Raw genomic sequence first — 25,277 nt, 5'->3', positions numbered from 1 at the left:
TAGTAGGTGTAATAATAACATTAGCAAATACCTACAATTAGAAATGTAGTATAGTTCTCCTGATTAGCTACGTCTCTTACCTCATGTGCAGGGCATTGCAGCTTAGCTACCCATGGTTCTGTCCACTCATATAGTGACAGATGTTTGTGGTCGTAACCATAGATACCCAAGCTGTAATGCCCTGCACATGAGGTAAGAGACATAGCTAATCAGGAGAACTATACTACATCTCTAAATGGAGATATTTGCTAATATTATTACACCTACTATATATTGGGGGATCGCATATTAGAGATGGGAATAACCCTTCAAGGAGGACCGGTCACTTGCTATATATAATATATATATATTTACCCATCTGGTTTTTAACCAACTGGGTGAGGTCCTTAATAATGGCTCATGGGTGTTTTGTTGAAGTCCACACCCAGTTCGAAAACAAGACTAGATAAATATAAAAAAAAAAATATATATTATATATATATTATATATATAATTTATTTTTATATTTATCTAGTCTTGTTGGCGAACTGGGTGTGGACTTCAACAAAACACCCATGAGCCATTGTTAAGGACCTCACCCAGTTGGTTGACAACTAGATACGGATACACAAGGAGGAAAGGGCCATATCTCAGGAATGGAGAGCCATAAGAATAAAAGAAAAACGACGCCGAATTCAGGAGAAGAGCGACATTTACAAAATTACATATTTATGGCAAGTGACGGGTCCTTTTTAAGTCCATACTACGACAACTTAAGAGAACACATATTTAGACCATCTGTGTATAACGTCCCATTTTGCACCCTTCCTTTAACACTATCGCGGTCAGGATCAAGCTATGGCGATACCATGGTAATTCACAATTAAGCCTCGAAACCCCCAACTAGTGGCACCCCAAAAATGACACCTCCCACTTGGACATTTCCAGGAGAGTCACAGGTTGGAGTCTTGGTATTAGTACCACATTGATACAGACAACAAACTCTGTTTTCAGATCTTGCGGTCAAACTCCATTCCTTCTGCACCAGATAATACAGCTGCGGAAGTTGGGAACCGGCTGTCAGACACAGCCAGACTCCTCATAGAGAAGGCAGAGATTATTTATTACCATCTCTGCATTCCTGATCAATATTTTCACATTCCTAATTCTTCTCGTAACGTCTTCAATCCTTAATCCCTCCACACTTCCTTTACTCCATTCATATCCAGGCATCCATGATAGAACCCCCCCCCCCCAATACTCCCCTTAAAGCTATTTTTTTTTTTTGCATATTTTTTTAAATTATTTTATATAAGCTTTATTAATGTGGGGAAAAATACCATAAAACCCCCTCCAAAATGGTCTTTCTAGTAAGCAGACCAGATAACTTTTACTGTACAGCTACAATAAGAATTTCTATATCTGATATATATATATATATTAAAAAGAAACACCCCATTATATATTTCAATCGCCCTCCGACAGTCCCTGAAAAAAAATATATATAAAAGCATTAAGGCACATTTGTGTTGTCCAAAACCCAGGTCCCCTTTAATAATAAGGAGACTCCAACCCACCCGTGTCCTATGACTGGCAGTCCATAAAGTCCCATAACTCCCACCCTGACAATCATCCTTATCCTGGCAGAAGCACCATGACGGTCGGGTCACCATCAATCTTGGCAGGGCTTGTCGCACGGTTAACCATGAGAGGGTTCTGTAATGGAAAATGTGACCTGAGGAATAAAAAGAAGACACGTGAGACATCGGACCCCATGGAGAAGAGCCACCCCAATGTAGAAGACCCTTAAAAGTAAGAGTGAGCTGCTTTTAGTTGGAAAATAGAGTAAGCTGTTTGCAGCAGATCATGCAGCTGCGGAAGTGGGGAACCGGCTGTCAGACACAGCCAGACTTCTCGTAGAGAAGGCAGAGATGGTTTATTATGATCTCTGCTTTCCTGAAAATTGTGTTCACATGGCTAAACAAGTACAAAATTTTATGAATTTTACTGGGTGCAGAAGTGGGGAACAGGCTGTCGAACACAGCCAGACTCCTCAGAGAAGGCAGAGATGGTATATTACCACACATAGTTTTCACATAGCTAAACAAATTCTGTATACAATACAGGAAGCACTGCCATTGCTTCCTCCTCCAGACCCAGTCCTAGGAGGCCCACACAGATTTGATATGCGGGCAGTTAGCTAAATTTACTCCTGTAACTGGGGCTAATATACCAGCCCCAGTAAAAGAGAAAATCATGAACAAAAAATGCATTATGTTAAAATGCTAGAACCCCAAAAAGTGTTTTTAGGCTCTGCTTTCAGATCTTGCAGTCAAACTTCCTTCCTTTTATGCCAACGTGCTACTTTCTGTAGTTTGTAAATAGAGTAAACTGCTTGCACCAGATTATCCAGCTGCAGGTTGTCAGACACAGCCAGACTCCTCATAGAAAAGGCACATATGGTTAATTACCATCTCTGATTTCCTAATCAATGTTCTCACATTGCTAAACAAACACTGTGTATATGGTGCTTCCAGTACAGGAAGCACTGCCATTGCTTCCTCCTCCGGATCCAGTGATTATGAGTTTTACTGGGTGTAGAGAGGGAGCAGGAGCTGCTGAGTCTTAGGAGGCCCACTCACATCTGCTATGCAGGCATTTGGCTGAATCACCTCTGTAGTTGTAATAGTTTGAAAATAGAGTAAACTGCTTCTACCAGATCATGCAGCTGCGTAAGTAGGGTATCGGCTGTCAGACACAGCCAGACTCCTCAGAGAAGGCAGAGATGGTTTATTATCATCTCTGCTTTCCTGGTCAATGTTTTCACATGACTAAACAAGCACTGTGTATACAGTACAGGAAGAGGGAGCAGTGGCTGCTGAGTCATAGGTGACCCACACAGATCTGCTATGCAGGCAGTTGGCTGAATTACCCCTGTAACTAGGGCTAATACACCAGCCCCAGAAAAAGAGAAAATCATCAATAAAAAAATGCATTATGTTAAAATGCCAGAACCCACAAAAATCTTTTCAGATCTTGCAGTCAAACTCCCTTCCTTCTGTCCCAATCTACTTTCTGTAGTTTGAAAAGAGAGTACGTTACTGACACCAGATCATGCAGCTGCGTAAGTGGGGAATTGGCTGTCAAACACAGCCAGACTCCTCATGGAGAAGCAGACATGGTTTATTACCATCTCTGTTTTCCTGATTAATGTTTTCACATAGCTAAAACAAACATTCTGTATACAGTACAGAAGGCACTGCCATTGCTTCCTCCTCCGGACCCAGTGATTATGAATTTTACTGGGTGTAGAGAGTGGGGAACAGGCTGCCAGACACAGCCAGACTCCTCATAGAAAAGACAGAGATGGTTAATTACCATCTCTGCTTTCCTAATCAATGTTTTCACAGGGCTAAACAAACATTGTGTATACAGCACAGGAAGCACTGCCATTGCTTTCTGCTATGGAACTAGTGATTAGGAGTTTTACTTGGTGTAGAGAGTGGTGAACTGGCTGTTAGACACAGCCAGACTCCTCAAAGAGAAGGCAGAGATGGTGTATAAGAATCACTGCCATTGCGTCCCCCTCTGGACCCAGTGATTATGAGTTTTACGGGGTGTAGAGAGAAACCAGGAGCTATACAGTCATAGGTGACCCACTCAGATCTGCTATGCAGACAGTTGGCTGAATCAGCCCTGTAATTGGGGCCAATATACCAACCCCAGATTTATTTTTAGACTCTGTTTGCAGTCAAACTGCCTTCATTCTGTCCCAAACTACTACTTTCTGTAGCTTGAAAATAGAGTATGCTGCTTTAACCTGATCATGCAGCTGTGGAAGTGGGGAATCGGCTGTCAGCCACAGCCAGACTCCTCATAGAAAAGACAGAGATGGTTAATTACCATCTCTGCTTTCCTAATCAATGTTTTCACAGGGCTAAACAAATATTGCGTATACAGTACAGGAGGCACTGCCATTGCTTCCTCCTCCGGACCCAGTGATTATGAGTTTTACTGGGTGTGGAGAGGGAGTAGGAGCTGTAGAGTCATAGGTGACCCACTCAGATCTGCTATGCAGGCAGTTGGCTGAATCTCCCCTGTAACTTGGGCTAAAATATCCTAAACAGACCTGAAATTCCTTACTTCTGAATATGAAACCCACCACCAAGTTTACCTGTTTCATGTGAAGCTTCCGTGGGTTACAGTAATTTTGGCAACTGTCCTCTGTAGGTGGATGTAATCTTCTTCTATCACCTACGGGAAGAGAAGACCAAAGCTAAACATAAAAAAAAACCAAGAAGCTCCAGCATAAGTAATACAGTAATACCCACTCTCCCTAATAAGTATACATGCATGCTCGGCCAAATTGAGCATGCATGTGTATTTGGGGAAGGCAGTTGATAGTGGGCCGGCTGTCACACTGACCTTCAGCTGCTGGACCCTCTGCTCCAGTAGAAGGATCCGTCTTCTCACCTCTTCTGATTGTTCTTGGGACAATATGATTGGGGCACTTAGAGACTCCCCAACATCTCTTGGACCTAAATCATGACCTGTAGGGAAAGAGCAGTGGTCGGGATTAGGCTGGAGCCATAGAAGTGACCGAAGACCCCAACTACATTACAAATGGGGATAATCTGGTCCCGCAGGTAAGATGTGGGTCAGGAGGACACCAAACAATGCCAATGTCACACCATGAGGCAAGCAATGCATGGGTATAATCTGGGCCATCGATAGTCTCCCATTTTTACCCTGCTCTTTGGTGTCTCTGTCGGACTCTGCGGCAGCGTCTTCCTGGTCACCGTTAGCGGTCTTCTCATCCTGGGCAGGTTGTGGTGCTCCGGCTTCATCCTGGGGATTGTCAGACCAGCTGTCGAGGTTTGTGAGAGACTCAACGTCCAGACTCAACCGGATATTACGTACAAGTAACCTCTTCAACACCAACACTGACAAAAGAAGGGAGAAGATCACAAACCACACTATACCCTACATTACAACTAATTTTAGACATACTCCAGAGCTGCATTCACTATTCTGCTGGTGCAGTCACTGTGTACATACATTACTGATCCTGAGTTACCTCCTGTATTATACTCCAGAGCTGCACTCACTATTCTGCTGGTGCAGTCACTGTGTACATACATTACATTACTGATCCTGAGTTACCTCCTGTATTATACTCCAGAGCTGCACTCACTATTCTGCTGGTGCAGTCACTGTGTACATACATTACATTACTGATCCTGAGTTACCTCCTGTATTATACTCCAGAGCTACACTCACTATTCTGCTGGTGCAGTCACTGTGTACATACATTACATTACTGATCCTGAGTTACCTCCTGTATTATAACCCAGAGCTGCACTCACTATTCTGCTGGTGCAGTCACTGTGTACATACATTACTGATTCTGAGTTACCTCCTGTATTATACTCCAGAGCTGCACTCACTATTCCGCTGGTGCAGTCACTGTGTACATACATTACATTACTGATCCTGAGTTACCTCCTGTATTATACTCCAGAGCTACACTCACTATTCTGCTGGTGCAGTCACTGTGTACATACATTACATTACTGATCCTGAGTTACCTCCTGTTTTATACTCCAGAGCTGCACTCACTATTCTGCTGGTGCAGTCACTGTGTACATACATTACATTACTGATCCTGAGTTACCTCCTGTATTATCCTTCAGAGCTGTACTCACTATTCTGCTGGTGGAGTCACTGTGTAAATACATTACATTACTGATCCTGAGTTACCTCCTGTATTATACTCCAGAGCTGCACTCACTATTCTGCTGGTGCAGTCACTGTGTACATACATTACATTACTGATCCTGAGTTACCTCCTGTATTATACACCAGAGCTGCACTCACTATTCTGCTGGTGCAGTCACTGTGTACATACATTACATTACTGATCCTGAGTTACCTCCTGTACTATACTCCAGAGCTGCACTCACTATTCTGCTGGTGCAGTCACTGTGTAAATACATTACTGATCCTGAGGTACCTCCTGTATTATACTCCAGAGCTGCACTCACTATTCTGCTGGTGCAGTCACTGTGTAAATACATTACATTACTGATCCTGAGTTACCTCCTGTATTATCCTCCAGAGCTGTACTCACTATTCTGCTGGTGCAGTCACTGTGTACATACATTACATTACTGATCCTGAGTTACCTCCTGTATTATACTCCAGAGCTACACTCACTATTCTGCTGGTGCAGTCACTGTGTACATACATTACATTACTGATCCTGAGTTACCTCCTGTTTTATACTCCAGAGCTGCACTCACTATTCTGCTGGTGCAGTCACTGTGTACATACATTACTGATCCTGAGTTACCTCCTGTATTATCCTTCAGAGCTGTACTCACTATTCTGCTGGTGGAGTCACTGTGTAAATACATTACATTACTGATCCTGAGTTACCTCCTGTATTATCCTCCAGAGCTGTACTCACTATTCTGCTGGTGCAGTCACTGTGTACATACATTACATTACTGATCCTGAGTTACCTCCTGTATTATACTCCAGAGCTGCACTCACTATTCTGCTGGTGCAGTCACTGTGTACATACATTACTGATCCTGAGTTACCTCCTGTATTATATTCCAGAGCTGCACTCACTATTCTGCTGGTGCAGTCACTGTGTAAATACATTACTGATCCTGAGTTACCTCCTGTATTATACTCCAGAGCTGCACTCACTATTCTGCTGGTGCAGTCACTGTGTACATACATTACATTACTGATCCTGAGTTACCTCCTGTATTATACTCCAGAGCTGTACTCACTATTCTGCTGGTGCAGTCACTGTGTACATACATTACATTACTGATCCTGAGTTACCTCCTGTATTATACTCCAGAGCTGCACTCACTATTCTGCTGGTGCAGTCACTGTGTACATACATTACATTAGTGATCCGGAGTTACATTTTGCATTAGTCTCTGCTTCCGGTTCCTTCGTACCTTCTTCTAGGGCCTCGCTGGCCACGTTTCCCCCGGAGCTGGTGAATGGGTTCAGCTTGTAGGGCTGAAATCCGTGCTCCAGCAGATGTTCTGCAGACGGGTCTCCAGGGTGGTCTTCACCCCCTAGGCCGCCGTCTTCCATAGATTCCTCCTTTCCTGCACATACAAAAGGAGGATGAATCAGTGACGTCTGGAGATTTGTAGCGTCTGGTTCTCTTAGGTGTGGTGCGGGGGCGGCTGTGGCGGGGCCACGTCCGCACAGGAGGATACGGGAGGTCCTGTATATGCAGCGTTACATGGCCCCGTGAAGGTCAGGGCTTGTCCGGGAGGGGCGGGCTCGGGATTTCTCACCGTCCTTCGTAGCAGAGTCTTTCATGGAGCTGCCGTTTTCTGAACTTGCCAGAAATTGATCACTAGAATTAAAAAAATAAATAAAAACCCGAAAGGTTAAAACCAGCAGAAAACTACAGGAAATGATAAATAATATGGTCGTGTCCAATAGGCACCGGGATCTAATGGATTCCAAATCCAAAATGTGTAATATTGCTCCATTTACATAGGGAACGTGAGCTATATGTACAGATCATGCAGAGTGCAGGCTGCTGTACGTACTAGTAATGTGGAGTGCAGGCTGCTGTATATACATATCATGGAGAGTGCAGACTGCTGTATATACATATCATGGAGAGTGCAGGCTGCTGTATGTACATATCATGCAGAGTGCACTCCTGCTGTATATACATATCATGGAGAGTGCAGGCTGCTGTATGTACATTTGATGCAGAGTGCAGGCTGCTGTATATACATATCATGGAGAGTGCAGGCTGCTGTATGTACATATGATGCAGAGTGCAGGCTGCTGCATGTACATTGAATGCAGAGTACAGGCTGCTGTACGTACTAATAATGCAGCGTGCAGGCTGCTGTATGTACATATGAATCAAAGCGCAGGCTGCTGAATATACAAATAATGCAGGCTGCTATATGAACATATGATGCAGAGTGCAGGCTATTGTATGTATATATGACACAAAGTGCAGGCTTCTGCTTGTACATATGATGTTGAGTGCAGGCTGCTCTATATACACATAATGCAAAGTACAGGCTGCTGTATGTACATACCATGCATAGTGCAGGCTGCTGTATGTACATATGATGCAACGTGCAGGCTACTGTATGTAGATATGATGCAGAGTGCAGGCTGCTGTATGTACAGACAATTCATAGTGCAAGCTGCTACATGCACATATAATGCAGAGTGCAGGCTGCTCTATATACACAATGCAAAGTACAGGCTGCTGTATGTACATACCATGCATAGTGCAGACTGCTGTATGTACATATGATGCAATGTGTAGGCTACTGTATGTAGATATGATGCAGAGTGCAGGCTGCTGTATGTACAGAAAATTCATAGTGCAGGCTGCTGTATGCACATATAATGCAGAGTGCAGGCTGCTGTATGCACATATAATGCAGAGTGCAGGCTGCTGTATGCACATATAATGCAGAGTGCAGGCTGCTGTATGTACATATAATGCAGAGTGCAGGCTGCTGTATGTACATATAATGCAGAGTGCAGGCTGCTGTATGCACATATAATGCAGAGTGCAGGCTGCTGTATGCACATATAATGCAGAGTGCAGGCTGCTGTATGTACATATAATGCAGAGTACAGGCTGCTGTATGCATATATAATGCAGAGTGCAGGCGGCTGTATGCATATATAATGCAGAGTGCAGGCGGCTGTATGCACATATAATGCAGAGTGCAGGCGGCTGTATGCACATATAATGCAGAGTGCAGGCGACTGTATGCATATATAATGCAGAGTGCAGGCGGCTGTATGCACATATAATGCAGAGTGCAGGCGGCTGTATGTACATATAATGCAGAGTACAGGCTGCTGTATGCATATATAATGCAGAGTGCAGGCGGCTGTATGCACATCTAATGCAGAGTGCAGGCTGCTGTATGTACATATAATGCAGAGTGCAGGCTGCTGTATGCACATATAATGCAGAGTGCAGGCTGCTGTATGCACATATAATGCAGAGTGCAGGCTGCTGTATGTACATATAATGCAGAGTACAGGCTGCTGTATGCATATATAATGCAGAGTGCAGGCGGCTGTATGCATATATAATGCAGAGTGCAGGCGGCTGTATGCACATATAATGCAGAGTGCAGGCGGCTGTATGCACATATAATGCAGAGTGCAGGCGACTGTATGCATATATAATGCAGAGTGCAGGCGGCTGTATGCACATATAATGCAGAGTGCAGGCGGCTGTATGTACATATAATGCAGAGTACAGGCTGCTGTATGCATATATAATGCAGAGTGCAGGCGGCTGTATGCACATATAATGCAGAGTGCAGGCGGCTGTATGCACATATAATGCAAAGTGCAGGCTGATGTATGCACATATAATGCAGAGTACAGGCTGCTGTATGTACATATAATGCAGAATGCAGGCTGCTGTATGCACATATAATGCAGAATGCAGGCGGCTGTATGCACATATAATGCAGAATGCAGGCTGCTGTATGCACATATAATGCAGAATGCAGGCTGCTGTATGCACATATAATGCAGAATGCAGGCTGCTGTATGCACATATAATGCAGAATGCAGGCTGCTGTATGCACATATGACACAGGCTACTGTATGTACATACGATGCAGAGTGCAGGCTGCTGTACATATTACAAGCATCATGGATAGAGGCCATGACTACGTCATCTACTCACTAGGTCGGGCTCTGTGGAAGCATAACCGGGCTATGGAATGAGGATTTAGATTTGTAAGGCACAGATGACTCCAGGCGTCCAGTATTCTGACTGATGAGGGTAAACCATCTTTAAAAAGGAGACAAAATGTTTTTATTATATGAAATCTGTCAATGTGGGCATCTATAGCGCCACTCGCAGGCTGATCAAGTCATTGTTCCACGGACAATTTTACGACTAAATTACCGGATATCTTGCACTTACGTTTTTTTCTCAGAAGTGGTCGGTGCCACCAGCTCGTAGATCTGCGCTCTGTCCTCCCACTTGAAGATGACAAAGAAGGCTTTATTATCTGCAAGAGATGATAGGATTAATGGGATTTTGATTTTTAATGGCCAGCATGCAATACTTCTTGTCTCCTCTGGAGGTGCTGTAGGGAAACTGACCGGTGGCCACCTCCCGGGCCATCGCGGTATTCAGCTTAATGACCGGACTCAGCATGAGTTTGCCATCCGGCGCCGGGGTGATCGTCCGACTTTGGCACTTCAAAACTAAACGCTCGTCCTGTTTCTGGAGCAGCATCAAGATGTCGTCCAAGAGAAGAACATGAACATCTGGAAAACAAAGAGAAATAAGACCAAGACCGGACCACGGGCCAAAACCAAAGACAGTACACCACCCTCACCGAAAGACTTTTCTTTGCTGACTCTCCACGTGAGCGCTCCTTCATAGATGAGGTTTTTCTTCGTAATGTCCATGCTCTGGAAACAAAAAAAATCTTTACATATGTAAAGTTTAACTAATTGGGACACGTCTTCATTGAAAGCCCCCCTTTAATTACTCAGAATTCCTAAATCTTGTATTTAAAGGGTTAATATCCCTGCTCGTGTCTACTTCCACCAGTCCCAAAGACACTTAGTGGCAACGTTCATATGCATCCATGTTGCTTCATGCAATTATGAGAAACTAGAGATCAGAGCCCCAGTTCTAGTGATTGTGGGGTCTCAGGAATGGGACACTGATCACCTATCATATAATATGAATGGGGGTCTTAGGGCTCCAACACAATAATGGGTTCCAAAGGCCGGGCAGAAGACAACGACAATTTCCATTAGAATCTCTCTCATCCTCTCCCAAGTCTGAGGAACCCTAGGTCTCTTTCTTCTTCTCCTCCATGTCTGAGGAAACCCAGGTCTTTCTTCTTCTCTTCTAAATCTAAGGAACCTCAGCTCTTTCTCTTCTCCTCTAAATCTGAGGAACCTCAGCTCTTTCTCTTCTCCTCTAAATCTGAGGAACCTCAGCTCTCTTTCTCTTCTCCTCTAAATCTAAGGAACCTCAGCTCTCTCTTTTCCTCTAAATCTGAGGAACCTCAGCTCTCTTTCTCTTCTCCTCTAAATCTGAGGAACCTCAGCTCTCTTTCTCTTCTCCTCTAAATCTGAGGACCCTCAGCTCTCTTTCTCTTCTCCTCTAAATCTGAGGACCCTCAGCTCTCTTTCTCCTCTAAATCTGAGGAACCTCAGCTCTCTTTCTCTTTTCCTCTAAATCTGAGGAACCTCAGCTCTCTTTCTCTTCTCCTCTAAATCTGAGGAACCTCAGCTCTCTTTCTCTTCTCTAAATCTGAGGAACCTCAGCTCTCTTTCTCTTCTAAATCTGAGGAACCTCAGCTCTCTTTCTCTTCTCTAAATCTGAGGAACCTTAGCTCTCTTTCTCTTCTAAATCTGAGGAACCTCAGCTCTCTTTCTCTTCTAAATCTGAGGAACCTCAGCTCTCTTTCTCTTCTCCTCTTAGTCTGAGGAACCCCAGCTCTTTCTGCTTCTCCACTAACAGCTCTCTTTTTTGTCTTCTCCTCTAAGTCTGAGGAACCCAAGCTAAATAATATGGAAAGTGACCACAATGCGGAAGAATGTCTTGCCGATAGCCAATACCTTGAACTCCATGAACAGCGGATCATTGCTCTGCTTCAAGTTAGATGTGTCAAGACGTCTTTGGTAGTCGAATAGTTTCTGCAAAACAAGCCAACAGTAAGAATCTTAAGAAAACAAAGCGGCATTACCCATGATCTTCCGAATGTGGTGCTCTTGTAAGGTGGAGGAAGCCCTAACTCTCCCATTACCCGGTTGTTACTGTTCTCATACCATTTTGTTCTCCATTTCTCGCACTTCGGTGTTGACATGATTTAGGATCTGCCGGCAGCACTCCGCTGCTTTCTGCACCCTCTGCTTCTCCTCTTCCTCCTCTGTTAGGATTCGACAAGATCACATTAATGGAGGGAAAGTCCATGAAATCATATATCGATCTCCCATACACGAAACAAGATGATCGGACATGTTGAAATCCAACTGCCCGATCCTGCTTTTCCAAAATATTTTAGAAGGTCGGATGGGGCCAACAAAAATACATTTGGACAATATAGCCACCTTAAGAAGGTTTTCTGGTTTCAGGTAACCCCTGTCCCCAGTTTTTTTTTTAAACTTTTCTTTACTCACCCTCCTCAGGTCCAGCACACAGTCTCTACCACTTTTGCCGGTGGCTGTTATGGTCGGCAGCACTATAGTCAATCATTCAAGTAACAGAGCGACTGAGTTCACCGATTGCCTGCAGCGCTCAAAACAATACCAGAAACAAGGAGCAGTGGTGGAGACTTGGTGCTGGACCTGGGAAGGGTGAATAAAGCACTTTTTTTTGTATTTTTTAAAACAAACTGCAGACAGAAAACTCCTTTATCACTAGGATCTCAGGTGCCCTTTAAGTGCTCCACCAATGAGAACGCTTTGCCATAAATGTACACACTTATGTATCCTCACCTGTCAGGTTGGCAATGTTCTGCAGAAGGAGAGGGTATTTGGTCAATCTCTGCATCTCGAATGGAATAATATCCTTCAACTGGAGACGTCTACATTGCGGATTGCTTTCCGCTTCCTGTGGAGGGTAAAAGATGGCAAAGACGAATTCACAGAGGGCTTCAGATTAGCAAAAAAATGCATCCTCCAAGCAGAAACAGCGCCAGTCCTGTCTGCAGGTTGGGTCTGGTACTGCGGCTCAGCCAAAACGCACAGTAGTCATGATGTCATGGTTCAAGACATGCACTTGTTATGAGTGTATCTCCAACTGGGGAGACCACGGGTGAATCTGGTGTCAGCAGGTCACAGCGCCTCGCCGCTGGCAGGTTCACTACTGTTATTTAATAACATCTCCTTCTTTGTGGAGCTGTAAAGGGTTAGCACCCTTTCCTGCCTGGCTGCGGGCTGTAGCTGCTAATCTCAGCTGTGGCTCTTTGGGATCACTCCCCTTCCCTATATAAGTGATGTCATCTGATCACATGATGCCTGTGATAGAAACTGATTCCTCATTTCTATTAGGTCCACTTTGGAAGGAGCCTGTGGTGTTGTGTGCAGCTGTGGTGTTTGTTGCACTGAAGCCGCCTGGAGTGGCTTGTCCTTGCATGTCTATTTCCCCTGCCTGTATTGTATTGTTTGTATTCCTTCGTGTTTCTGTATTGCAGTGGCGAGACTAGTGATCTTGTCAGCCTGCTCACTAGCCAGGGTGAGTGCAGGGATAGCTGAGGGCCTAAGGTATTTGGCTTGGCGACAGGTTGCAAGAACCTGTATAGGGACGCTAGGGAATCCAGGAGGCAGCGTGTGGCAAGTTCAGGAGGTGCCCCCTCACCCTCCGTTGTATTGTGACCCCTATGTTCCCTGTGTGTTGTAACATCATCTGTGGGTTTACCAGGTACTCGGGAAACCCTGCTAGTCACGTGCGCGACAGCACCATGACATAAGAAACTTTCAACTAGCCCTAATGTAGTGCCCCTGAAACCATAAGGGGCTACAAGGTTCTGCATCCTCACAAGGATGCAGGGCCTACCCCCTTAGGGACCCAGAACCCCAGTGCCGGTACCAACAGAAACCCAGGTAATCCCAGTTTTCCTCAACAATCCCCCATACAATGGTACTCAGCTAGGGTGGGACCAATGGATGGCCGCCTAGAGGTGGAGCCAGTCCAATCCACTAGTTGACCACGTGGGGGGGCAGACTGTGGACAGAAGACGTCAGCAGTCAATCTAAGAGGGAAAGAGGAAGTGGAGAGGAGTAAAGGTGGACGTAAGGAGACGTTCTGACTCGGGTTAACGGTGACCTGGCACCCAGGAGAAGTGGTTGCCGGTGGAGTACTCCCAGAACTACGCACCGACGGGGTACAGGACCCTAGGACAGGACAGAGGTCCAGGCCGACCTGTTAACACCTGCACAGCAAAGGGGACCATCAAGGACCTTGCTGACCCTAAAGAATCCGAACACTCAGTAGCAACAGGAGAACCGGGGACAGGACCAGAGACTCCAACCCCACAGGGTTCACGCTACCGTCAGGCAGACAGAAGTGGACAAACTACAGAACGGGGACCCCCAATTATTCCATACCACAGGGACCCATTTACCAGAGAACCAAACTGGCACTGGGATGAAGGGGACCTGGAGGCGAAACCAGCCGGCCTCGGGCAACCAGTCAACATCTACCAGCAGTGAGTAAACCGGTTGCACTGAACACCTGTGTGGACTACCTTCTTCCGACGCCCTCTGCACCATACACCCTCTGGGGCCCGGCCCTGCTTGCGGAGGGTCTACCATTCTAGCTGCCAATACCACCAGCCCCAGTAGTGGACATTGTGCAGCGGAGGCTCCCTACACTTCGCCGCAACACCGCAAGTGGTGTCACAAGTGGACATTATCTTATTCTCCCCTGTAAATGTCCCCAATACAAAAAGGGCCCAGGGTGTGGATCCGGGTAACGGCCACTTCCCCAAAACCTGTACTGCCCGGAACCGAGTACCCCATATCCCTGGGTGCTACACTAGCACAGTTGCCAGTGGCCCCCAATGGAGGCTTACCATTTGGCCTTCAAAAAAAAAAAAAAAAAAAAGAAGACAAGGCCTCTACTTTCCTCCACTTGTTCTAGCACTTAGAAGAGGGTATTAATGGTCTGACCCCAAATTACCTGAATTAGCTGTGTAAATCGAGGGTCTTTCTTCTGCTTCTGCTTTAGTTGCTCCAGAGCAAACGGTTGGCGACTGCAAAACCTTGAGGAGATCTTCTGAAACCAGGATCCTTCAGTACCATCGAACTAGAGGAGAAGACAGCGACAGGCGTGAACACACAAGGTCCTCACCGGTTGCCATAACAAGGTTGCCTGGAAATCCTCCCGGGGCGGCCGCTCCTTGGAGGGAAACCATTGAGCATCTTCTACGTGAGAGCAGAAGCGTCATCAAAACATACAACACCATATAAACTAAAATATATAACATAACCCTAAACTTAAAGGGGTTTTGTCAACTTTTATAAATGGATACTTTTGGATAGTTCACGTAAAAACAAGCACTTATATAATTTACTGCTTATTAAAATTTTCACCCAGTCCCGAGATATTAACACTTTTCTTTTGTTTACATCTCGTTGCCTAGGAGACCGACCACCTCGGCTGTTTAGCTTGTAAGCGCTGTGCTGAAGCTAGCTGGGATTAGGAGCGAACAGCGCTCTCCAGCAATCGTGGCTTAATAGAAAAGAGCTTGTAAGCACTGCACGCATTTTGCAGTCTAGCAGCGGTGGTCGGTCTCCAAGGCAACGAGCGGTAAATAAAAGTGTTAATATCTCAAAAATGGCTAACATTTTTAATAAGCATTAAATTATTTTTATTTACAAAAACTATCCGACAATATTTAATTTATTAAGATGTGACTCTACTTTCTCTGCAGATTACATTTATATGTAAAGTGTTAATATGGTGCTTAACACCTTCAGGCCCGGAGATTTTTCTTTTTTGTAACTCTGATATTTTTTCCTTTTCTTCCAAGAGCCATCATTATTATTATTATTATTATTATTATTTATTATTAGAGCCATAACTTTATTTATTTATTTTTTTTCAGTCGACAAAGTCATTAGAGGCCTTGTTTATTTAAAGGGACAAAATGTGACATTTTGTTATCAATCCCAGTGTCAGGCTAGAGAGCAGCCATGAAGGCTTTCAGAATCCCCCTGGCTGCGAATCTAGCGGGTTCACGCGACTGTACTACTTAAATGCGATACACAGGCACCTCAACCATTCTCAGCTCCTGAGCCCGCTCTATACACAGGCACCCCAACCATTGTCAGCTCCTGAGTCCGCTCTATACACAGGCTCCTCAACCATTGTCAGCTCCTGAGCCCGCTCTATACACAGGCACCCCAACCATTCTCAGCTCCTGAGCCCGCTCTATACACAGGCACCTCAACCATTGTCAGCTCCTGAGTCCGCTCTATACACAGGCACCCCAACCATTCTCAGCTCCTGAGCCCGCTCTATACACAGGCACCCCAACCATTGTCAGCTCCTGAGTCCGCTCTATACACAGGCACCTCAACCATTGTCAGCTCCTGAGCCCGCTCTATACACAGGCACCCCAACCATTCTCAGCTCCTGAGCCCACCCTATACACAGGCACCCCAACCATTGTCAGCTCCTGAGTCCGCTCTATACACAGGCACCCCAACCATTCTCAGCTCCTGAGCCCGCTCTATACACAGGCACCCAAGCCGGACTAAGCTCCTGTGTCCACTATATACACAGGCACCCCAACCATTCTCAGCTCCTGAGCCCGCTCTATACACAGGCACCCTAACCATTGTCAGCTCCTGAGTCCGCTCTATACACAGGCACCCCAACCATTCTCAGCTCCTGAGCCCGCTCTATACACAGGCACCCCAACCATTGTCAGCTCCTGAGTCCGCTCTATACACAGGCACCTCAACCATTGTCAGCTCCTGAGCCCGCTCTATACACAGGCACCCCAACCATTCTCAGCTCCTGAGCCCACCCTATACACAGGCACCCCAACCATTGTCAGCTCCTGAGTCCGCTCTATACACAGGCACCCCAACCATTCTCAGCTCCTGAGCCCGCTCTATACACAGGCACCCAAGCCGGACTAAGCTCCTGTGTCCACTATATACACAGGCACCCCAACCATTCTCAGCTCCTGAGCCCACCCTATACACAGGCACCCAACCCAGAACTAATCTCCTGTGTCCACTATATACACAGGCACCCCAACCATTCTCAGCTCCTGAGCAGACCCTATACACAGGCACCCAACCCAGAACTAAGCTCCTGTGTCCACTGTATACACAGGCACCCCAACCATTCTCAGCTCCTGAGCCCACCCTATACACAGGCACCCAACCCGGACTAAGCTCCTGTGTCCACTATATACATAGGCACCCAACCCGGACTAAGCCCCTGTGTACACTATATATATAGGCACCCCAACCATTCTCAGCTCCTGAGCCCACACTATACACAGGAACCAAGCCCAGACTAAGCTCCTGTGTCCACTATATGCACAGGCACCCCAACCATTCTCAGCTCCTGAGCCCACCCTATATACAGGCACCACACCCGGACGAAGCTCCTGTGTCCACTATATACACAGGCACCACACACAGACTCCGCTCTTGAGCCTGCTCTATACACAGACACCCAACTCAGAACTAAGCTCCTGTGTCAACTATATACATAGGCATCCCACCAGGGTTCAGCTCCTGAGTTTGCTCTATACACAAACACCACACCCAGTCTCAGCTCCTGAGCCCACTCTATACACAGGCACCCATCCCAGTCTCATTTCCTGTGTCCACTATATACACAGGCATCCCACCCGGGCTCAGATCCTGAGCTCACTCTATACAGAAGCAGCCCACCCGGGCTTAGCTCCTGAGCTCACTATATATAGGTACCATACCCAGGCCCAGTGCCTGAGTCCACACTATACACAGGCAGCCCACTTGGGCTCAGCTCCCGAGTCTGCTCTATACACAGTCACCCCACCCAGGTTCAGTTCCTGAGTCCACTATATACACAGGCATCCCACCTGGGCTCAGATCCTGAGCTCACTCTATACAGAAGCAGCCCTCCCGGGCTTAGCTCCTGAGCTCACTATATATAGGTACCATAACCAGGCCCAGTGCCTGAGTCCACACTATACACAGGCAGCCCACTTGGGCTCGGCTCCCGAGTCTGCTCTATACACAGTCACCCCACCCAGGTTCAGTTCCTGAGTCCACTATATACAAAGGCACTCCATCCAGGCTCAGCTTCTGAGTCCGCTCTATAAATAGCCAGCCCACTCAGACTCAGCTCCTGAGCCTGCTTTATACACAGAGAAACCATGGTTTTTAGGCCCTATTCTAAGGATCAGTATCATAGGTCCAGAAAACTCCTTTTGCTAGAAATGAGATAAAATGTACAGACCTCGACCATGTTCCAAATGTGTGGAAGACCACCACTCACCCGATGCAGCAGTGTGCTCCCAATCTCATGGATGATGAAGTTATTTTCTAAGCGCAGCTTCTTCAAGTTGTCCAAAAGTATAGCTACAAAAGTTGGATTGGTAAAGATATAAGACCAGGAGGAAGAAGAGGGGAAACGTATCGTATGAAGAGAACTGGGCAAACTCACCATGCGCCTCAATCAGGTCATCAAGGCTGGGGAAAATGTTCTCCAGCTCTGCAACGGGGTTCCAGACGTTCTTCATGGGAATATAGAAGATGTCGTGTAACACGTGAAGCATCCGCACATGAGCGTGTTCAGTGAAGAGCAGCTCTAAGAGGGGAGGGACAGAGAATTCATAGCTATTAATTACCCATACACCCCTTTTCTCTCCCCAATATAAGTTCTGGATAGGTATATACTCTTTTTCTTTACTCTTTCAAGATGGCAAACCCTAGGAAACTTGATAAACTCATACCATTGATGACCTCTTGCCGCTTGATTTCGCTTTTCTTCAGCCTGAGGAGTGTTTCAGGGGGGACGAGATCCCTCCAGTTTGGGGGGTCGTTCTCGGCCTCCAAAACGCGCGGCTCAGTCTCCTCAGACTGGGTAAGCAGAAAGGACTGTTGACTATCTCCACTCCCTCCAGGCTCCGGGCTACAGTGAAAACAGAAAGGGACAAAGTTAAAAAAAAAAAAAACCCATAAGAAATAAGGGTTCATCCATGTAAAAAGGAGGAACAAGGTTATGAAGTCCCAGAGCAAGGACTAGTTGGACCAGGGGGATGGTCACAAAACAATGGAAATAGGTAACAATATATTAGAAAATTACTTTTTAAGAAGTGAACGTTCAAACTTAAATTTTTCAAAAAATTTGACAAATTTTCAAGCAACCCTTCCAAGCCTTCAGATGACTGCTTCCCTTTCATTAATTCTTAATTATCTCAGTTTCCTTGGAAGAAAAGTGATGACCAATACAACCATCATTACGATTTCTAAGGTAGCGGTCAACTTGCCCCTTCCAGGTACTGAAATGGTTGATCGGCCACGTACTACAGACCACCACTTTGCTTCCGAATCTACTCAATCCTTCTAATCCTTCAGGTGACCTCTTCCTTTTTATTAATTCTTAACTATCTGGGTTTCCTTTGAAGAAGAGTGATGACCAATACAAGCACCATCATGATTTCCAAGGTGGCGGTCAACTTGCCCCTTCCAGGTACTGAAATAGTTGATTGGCCACGTACTACAGACCACCACTTTGCTCCCGAATCTACACAATACTTCTAAGCCTTCAGGTGACCTCTTCCTTTTTATTAATTCTTAATTATCTTGGTTTCTTTGGAAGAAAAGTAATGACCAATATAACCCTCATTAAGATTCCGACAGTGGAGGTCAACTTGACCCTTCCAGGTACTGAAATGGTTTATCGGCCGTGTACTACAGACCACCACTTTGCTCCCGAATCTGCATTCTTAATGATCTTGGTTTCTTTGGAAGTTGAGTGATGACCAATACAACCACCATTACTATTTCCAAGGTGGAGGTCAATTTGCCCCTTCCAGGTACTGAAATGGTTGACTAGCCGTGTAATATAGATCACCACTTTGCTCCCGAATCTACTCAATCCTTCCAGGCCTTCAGGTGACCGCTTCCTTTTTATTAATTATCTCAGTTTCTTTGGAATGAGTGATGACCCATACAGCCACCAGTGGAGGTCAACTTGCTCCTTCCAGCCTTCCAGGTACTAAAATGGTTGAACAGCCTTGTTCTACAGACCACCACTTTGCTCCCGAATCTACACAATCCTTCTAGGCCTTCAGGTGACCTCTTCCTTTTTATTAATTCTTAATTATGTTGGTTTCTTTGGAAGGAGAGTGATGACCAGTAAAGCCACCATTACGATTCCCACAGTGGAGGTCAACTTGACACTTTCAGGTGCTGAAATGATTGATTGGCTGTGTACTACACACCACCACTCTGCTCCCGAACCTACACAATCCTTCTAGGCCTTGAGGTGACCTCTTCCTTTTTATCAATTTCTAATTATCTTGGTTTCTTTGGAAGTAGAGGGGTGACCAATACAACCACCATTACGATTTATAAGGTGCAGGCAACTTGCCCCTTATGGGCCTTGTACTATAGACCACCACTTTGCTCCCAAATCTACTCCATCGTTCTAGGCCTTCAGGTGACCTCTTCCTTTTTATTAATTCTTAATTAGATTGGTTTTCTTTGGAAGGCGCGTGACGAACAATGCAACCACCATTACGATTTCCAAGGTTGAGGTCAACTTGCCCCTTACAGGAACCGAAATGGTGTATTAGCCGTGTACTACAGACCACCACTTTGCTCCCAAATCTACGCAATACTTCTAAGCCTTCAGGTGACCTCTTCATTTTTATTAATTCTTAATTATCTCAGTTTCTTTGGAAGAAGAATGATGACCAATGCAGTCACTGCTACAATTTCCAAGGTAGAGGTCAAGTTGACTCTTCCATGAACTGAAATGGTTGATTGGCTGTGCACTACAGACCACCACTTTGCTCCCGAATCTATGCAATCCTTCTAGCCCGTCAGGTGACATCTTCCCTTGTATTAATTCTTAATTATCTTGATTTCTTTGGAAGAAGCGTGTTGACCAATACAACCACCATTGCGATTTCCAAGGTGGAGGTCAACTGGCCCCTTCCACGTACTGAAATGGTTAAATCGGCCATGTACTACAGACCACCACTGTGCTCCCGAATCTATGCATAGCTGGAAAGGCTCACCAAAGAGGTCATAGGAGGCCACATCATCATCAAAATTAAAGGGGTAGTACATGATCGAATTAAAGTTGGAAGTCACTTGATCGCGCCCTCGCAGCTCCATGTCTACATGAATAGATGTAACCATCGCATACATGAATGAGATTGCGTTAGCCAATCACTGGCCTCATCGATGATGATCACAGGCGGGGCATAGGACCACTGAGGCCAGTGATTGGCTGCAGTGATCACATGGAGTAAACAATGACTGGTAGAGTCCACTGAAGCATCAGTGATGGAACAGATGAGTATTTTTACAACCATTTAATACAAATACGTTGCAAGCCCTTTGGCTGAAGAACATCTGGAGATGGTTAACCTAGCAATGGGAAAACAACATTTCTTTTCGATTGCATGGCAAAACTCTGTCGTTGGGTCTTGGCCATTTGGTGACAATTCAATGTCACCTGATTGAAAACCAGACTGGTGTAAAACTTTTTGTAAAGTTTTGTCATGCAACTTTTTGGAAAAGAGTAAAATAAGTTTATTAATACTAAAAGTTTAGAAAGTACAAATCAAGACCATCAATAACCACAATAATAAGAAGAAAAAAACCCAATAGACGAGGTTTATCCTCCCAACGTACGTGAGGCTGCCTGATTTAGACTTGCTTGAGGAGACCTGCATGTCGTTGGCTCGGGCGGCAGCCTCCAGGTCCACATCGCTGCGAGAGCGCGTCTGCTTGCCTTTGGCTGAACCTCGCTGTGAACGCTTGCGCTCGTAAACTCGTAAGCTCTCTGAACGCCCCAGCTTACTAGAATGCCTGTCCAGTTGAAGCCGAAGAAACGGTAGGATGATATCCCGAACATCGAGTGATGGAGAGGAGATGGGGCGTGGTGAGGGTAGCCATGCAATGGAGGAGTAGATAGGTGTTGGTCAGGAAACATGAAGGATTAACCAAGGACATAAAAAGAGTAAAAAGACAAAGGCGGCAGCTGCGGAGAAGATCAAGGTATCTGTGGCAGAAGAAGGTGGGATGTGAAGGTTTAACGTTGGAAATGCACTAACAAGTACACAGCGTGTGATAGATAATGCTACGACCTAACTAGTAATATGGATGCAAGGATCCATCTAAAAGCATTAATCTAAAAAACATTCAGGAACGACGTTCCTTAGATGCCTACACATTGTTTGACCATCCCATGTGCAAGGAGTCTTCAAACTTAAAGAGGACCAACCACCAGGATTTTCATGTATAAAATAAAGCCAGTGCTATACTGGTGCCATCATGCTGATTCTATACATACCTTTAGTTGTGAGATCGGATGTATAGTTTCTGAAATACAGGCAAGTAAAGTTTGTGAAATGTACTGTTATTTGATTGACAGGTGCAACGAAATATCTAATAGGTGGGTCGGGTTTTACTAGTTATTCCCACCCCTGACTGTTGCTTTTCCTTCCTCCCCCTGTCTCTGTTATTACAGGAGGAGGAGGGAGGAGGAAGGACAGACAGAAGACAAGCACGGGAATAACTAGCAAAACTTAACCCACCTATTAGACATTCCGTTGCACCTGTCAATCAAACAATAGTGCATTTCACAAATTTTACTTGCCTGTATTTCAGAAAGTATACATCCGATCTCCCAACTAAAGGTATGTATAGAATCAGCATGATGGTGCCAGTAGATCACTGGCTTTCGTTTATACATGAAAATCATGTTGGTTGGTCCTCTTTAACTAATGTTTTTCTTCAACAGCTGGAATCTGGTTGCAAAAGGGTCCCATAAAATAACCAATTCCACCAACAACCAAGAAACAAGTGGTCTTGGGCCCACCAAAGATTCCGGGACTAACCATGAATGGAACCATCTGTTTCCGAGCTCCATTATTTTAGAACCTGGGACCAACCAAATTTTTTCTATTTCTCTAGAGAGATCCTAGATCACCCGAAATTATTGGGGTCAATGAGCTCATTCTATTCGACTTAGCAAGGGCACAACGCAAATCTTTGGCTTTATCATCTAAACGTCTGTATACCTTCAAAAAGGGGGTATCAAATATTCGACAACCCCTTAGTGCCCCTGATATAAAAATAAAATCTGTCCCTTCACTTCCTGGATCGGCGCTATCCCAGCCATATCGGCACGGTGTCTCCTGGTGGTCATGTTGTGAGCAACCTTTTAGCATTCGCCGATGGGTTGCACCTTGATGGTTCCATCTATGCAAGAGTGAATCTGTAGCCCATCAGTGGCCGCTGATTGTCTGCAGCATTTACCAATTGCCAGGAGACAGAGCACAACATGTCCAGGAGGTGAGAATGAGTTTTCAGATTATCCTTCCTGAAAACAGAAGGACCAGGGGTGGAAATGTCAATATCCCAAACCATCTCTTCCCCGAAATCATATGTTGGGGTAAAATAGGGTAGAGGTCACATACATATATCTATGGAGACAATACGTGCCTGGGCAAGAGTGGCACAGATTCCAAAAATGTTTTTCCTAGAAGAGACCTTACCTGGCCATAAGCCTGTAACCAAACTAGTGCTCGAAATCTAAACTATCATTGAACGTTACTCGGGGCCAGACAGGTTAGTAATCACAAAAACAAGCGTCCACAATAAGTTAAACTTCTAAAATCCCAGTGTTAGTGAAATACACTCCTTCTATGCCTTTTGAACTCCAAATTAATAAGATATGTTTTATGAGCGCTCGGGAAATCAATACAGCGCACACTTAGTATGGTGTACTCAAAGAATTCTCCTTTATTAGCTCATGTGACCAGTTTATATAGTACCTCAAACAAAGAAATAACTCCACAGAACTATGCACTTTAAGAGCAGTAGGGGCGTGAACGGAAATGTGAAACTTCCCCACCCATCAGCATTAGCCGAGCCCTATGACATCATTAGCTATAAAGACAAGATGGACATAATGAGAACAAAATGGACTCTGTCCTCTCTCACATAGACCAATCGGTCAGTGGGGTGGCAGTGAAAGGTAAAATGAGGGTAAGCAGGCCAACAAAGCGAAGGAGGTAGGAGGAAACTGGGCAGAGTGTTTAATACTTAGCCGGGCTCTATAACGAGCCTCTAGCAAATCTCCCGGGATATCAGACGACAAACATGCACTGACCTTTTCTTCCGTCTGTGAACAGAGCAGGCAAGGGTTAAATCATTCCATACAGATGCCTTAGTATTTGCACTGAAAGCTCAGCAGACAGGGGGCGCCACGTCAACGAACGGGACCATTGTGTTACTCGGCAGGGTAACACAGAACAGAGCCAGAGCCCACACTGGGCTGCGAAGCAAACGAATGCACCAAGCACGGACCGGAGCCAGAGCAGGACAACACAACCCCACAAGACAAAACCCAGGTCCAGACCAAGACGGAGTCAAAGGACAAGGCAAATGTGGATACAATGGAGGAACACTGGGAAGACATGGACAGCAGAGCGGACGGGATCATATCATGAGGATGGGGTTGTCAAAAAAAACCAAAACATCCAAGCTGCTGGAGAACCAGATCTTCGTGGCCACCAAGAATGGTTGGTTGCAGGAGCTTTGTTTTCAGCTTTCTTCACGTAAGTAACGTCAAAGAGGAGAAGCACCCAAAAAAACCACCCCTCTCGCTGATGGATGGAGGATAGGGGGCTGCATAAGCTGGGGGAGAAGCAGCGTCCTTCCGCTATTACGGTGGAATAAACTTCTTGGAAAGCATGACCACCAAGCCAGTAAAGCGGCAGGGCCAGAGAAATATTCCACTCATCGATTTGGATCCTCAAAGCAGGCGGGAATTGCATAGCGAGGCAGCAGGAACTGGGAGACATGGGGTTGCTGCTGCACTGGGAACATTGATGGCCTACTGGAGACGTCTTACCTGTCATTCTCGGCGCTCTCTTCTTGCTGCTCCGTCGGGAAAAGTTCTGTGGTTGGAGATCCTTTGGACACATCAGCGACATCCAGAGAAGATGTCCCATCGGAAACTGGAGTGGGATAGAAAGAAACAAAAAAAGAAAAAAAATGTAGGGATTGAGTGTGAACCTACAAAGTCACCCACTGGCCAACCATGGTCTACATCAGCTTGGATGATTAATTTAGCGGACTATTGAAAAAGTAATGGAGTTGGGTGCACCATGATCACTCTCAACCCATTGTTAGATCCCCACGTAACTGACCGGTGTCACCTTCACTGGGTTCGCTGGGTGGTGGGTGGATAGTCACCATCACGCCTGGATCAGGACTATCTATGGAGGGTTTAGGCTTCCCCATGTTGCTGTCACTCCGATCAAAGGTCCTCTGCCCATGACTGATCTTTCTCTCGGGAACGGCCGGCTTGTCAGCTGCGGGAGCAGAAAGGAGAACATCAAACCAATGAGAACATTCTCCTATCTCCTGCAAATTGGTCAGAAAATCCAGACTGCGGCTAATCACTCATCAGTGACTAAAGTGTGAACATAAAAAAGGGGAAAATCAAATATTGTTAGTAGGTGAAATAAAAAGGGGGAACTCTCTGCCCACTCCGGGTGTCGGGGGATTTATTTTTA

At 45.6% G+C, this 25,277-nt stretch overlaps 1 protein-coding gene across 1 annotated transcript in view; it reads right to left on the bottom strand.

The window, feature by feature from the left end:
* Positions 1 to 541: 541 nt before the first annotated feature.
* ARHGEF1 (Rho guanine nucleotide exchange factor 1) overlaps positions 542 to 25,277 on the bottom strand; it is an 80,884-nt gene continuing 56,148 nt past the window's right edge. The window contains 21 exon segments of the mRNA XM_075328392.1: positions 542 to 1,714; positions 4,154 to 4,233; positions 4,405 to 4,529; positions 4,728 to 4,922; positions 6,960 to 7,115; positions 7,311 to 7,372; positions 9,713 to 9,820; positions 9,956 to 10,043; positions 10,138 to 10,305; positions 10,377 to 10,452; positions 11,617 to 11,694; positions 11,827 to 11,927; positions 12,496 to 12,610; positions 14,681 to 14,806; positions 18,008 to 18,090; positions 18,176 to 18,319; positions 18,465 to 18,643; positions 21,382 to 21,558; positions 23,867 to 23,878; positions 24,611 to 24,716; positions 24,918 to 25,073. Coding sequence (XP_075184507.1) covers positions 4,159 to 4,233; positions 4,405 to 4,529; positions 4,728 to 4,922; positions 6,960 to 7,115; positions 7,311 to 7,372; positions 9,713 to 9,820; positions 9,956 to 10,043; positions 10,138 to 10,305; positions 10,377 to 10,452; positions 11,617 to 11,694; positions 11,827 to 11,927; positions 12,496 to 12,610; positions 14,681 to 14,806; positions 18,008 to 18,090; positions 18,176 to 18,319; positions 18,465 to 18,643; positions 21,382 to 21,558; positions 23,867 to 23,878; positions 24,611 to 24,716; positions 24,918 to 25,073 — 2,330 coding nt within the window. The 3' untranslated portion in view covers positions 542 to 1,714; positions 4,154 to 4,158.

The sequence above is a fragment of the Anomaloglossus baeobatrachus genome, chromosome 11 (genome assembly GCF_048569485.1).
Source record: "Anomaloglossus baeobatrachus isolate aAnoBae1 chromosome 11, aAnoBae1.hap1, whole genome shotgun sequence".
Lineage (NCBI taxonomy): Eukaryota > Metazoa > Chordata > Amphibia > Anura > Aromobatidae > Anomaloglossus > Anomaloglossus baeobatrachus.
The sequence above is the reverse complement of the archived record's forward strand: the minus strand, read 5'-3'. Positions and strand labels throughout refer to the sequence as shown.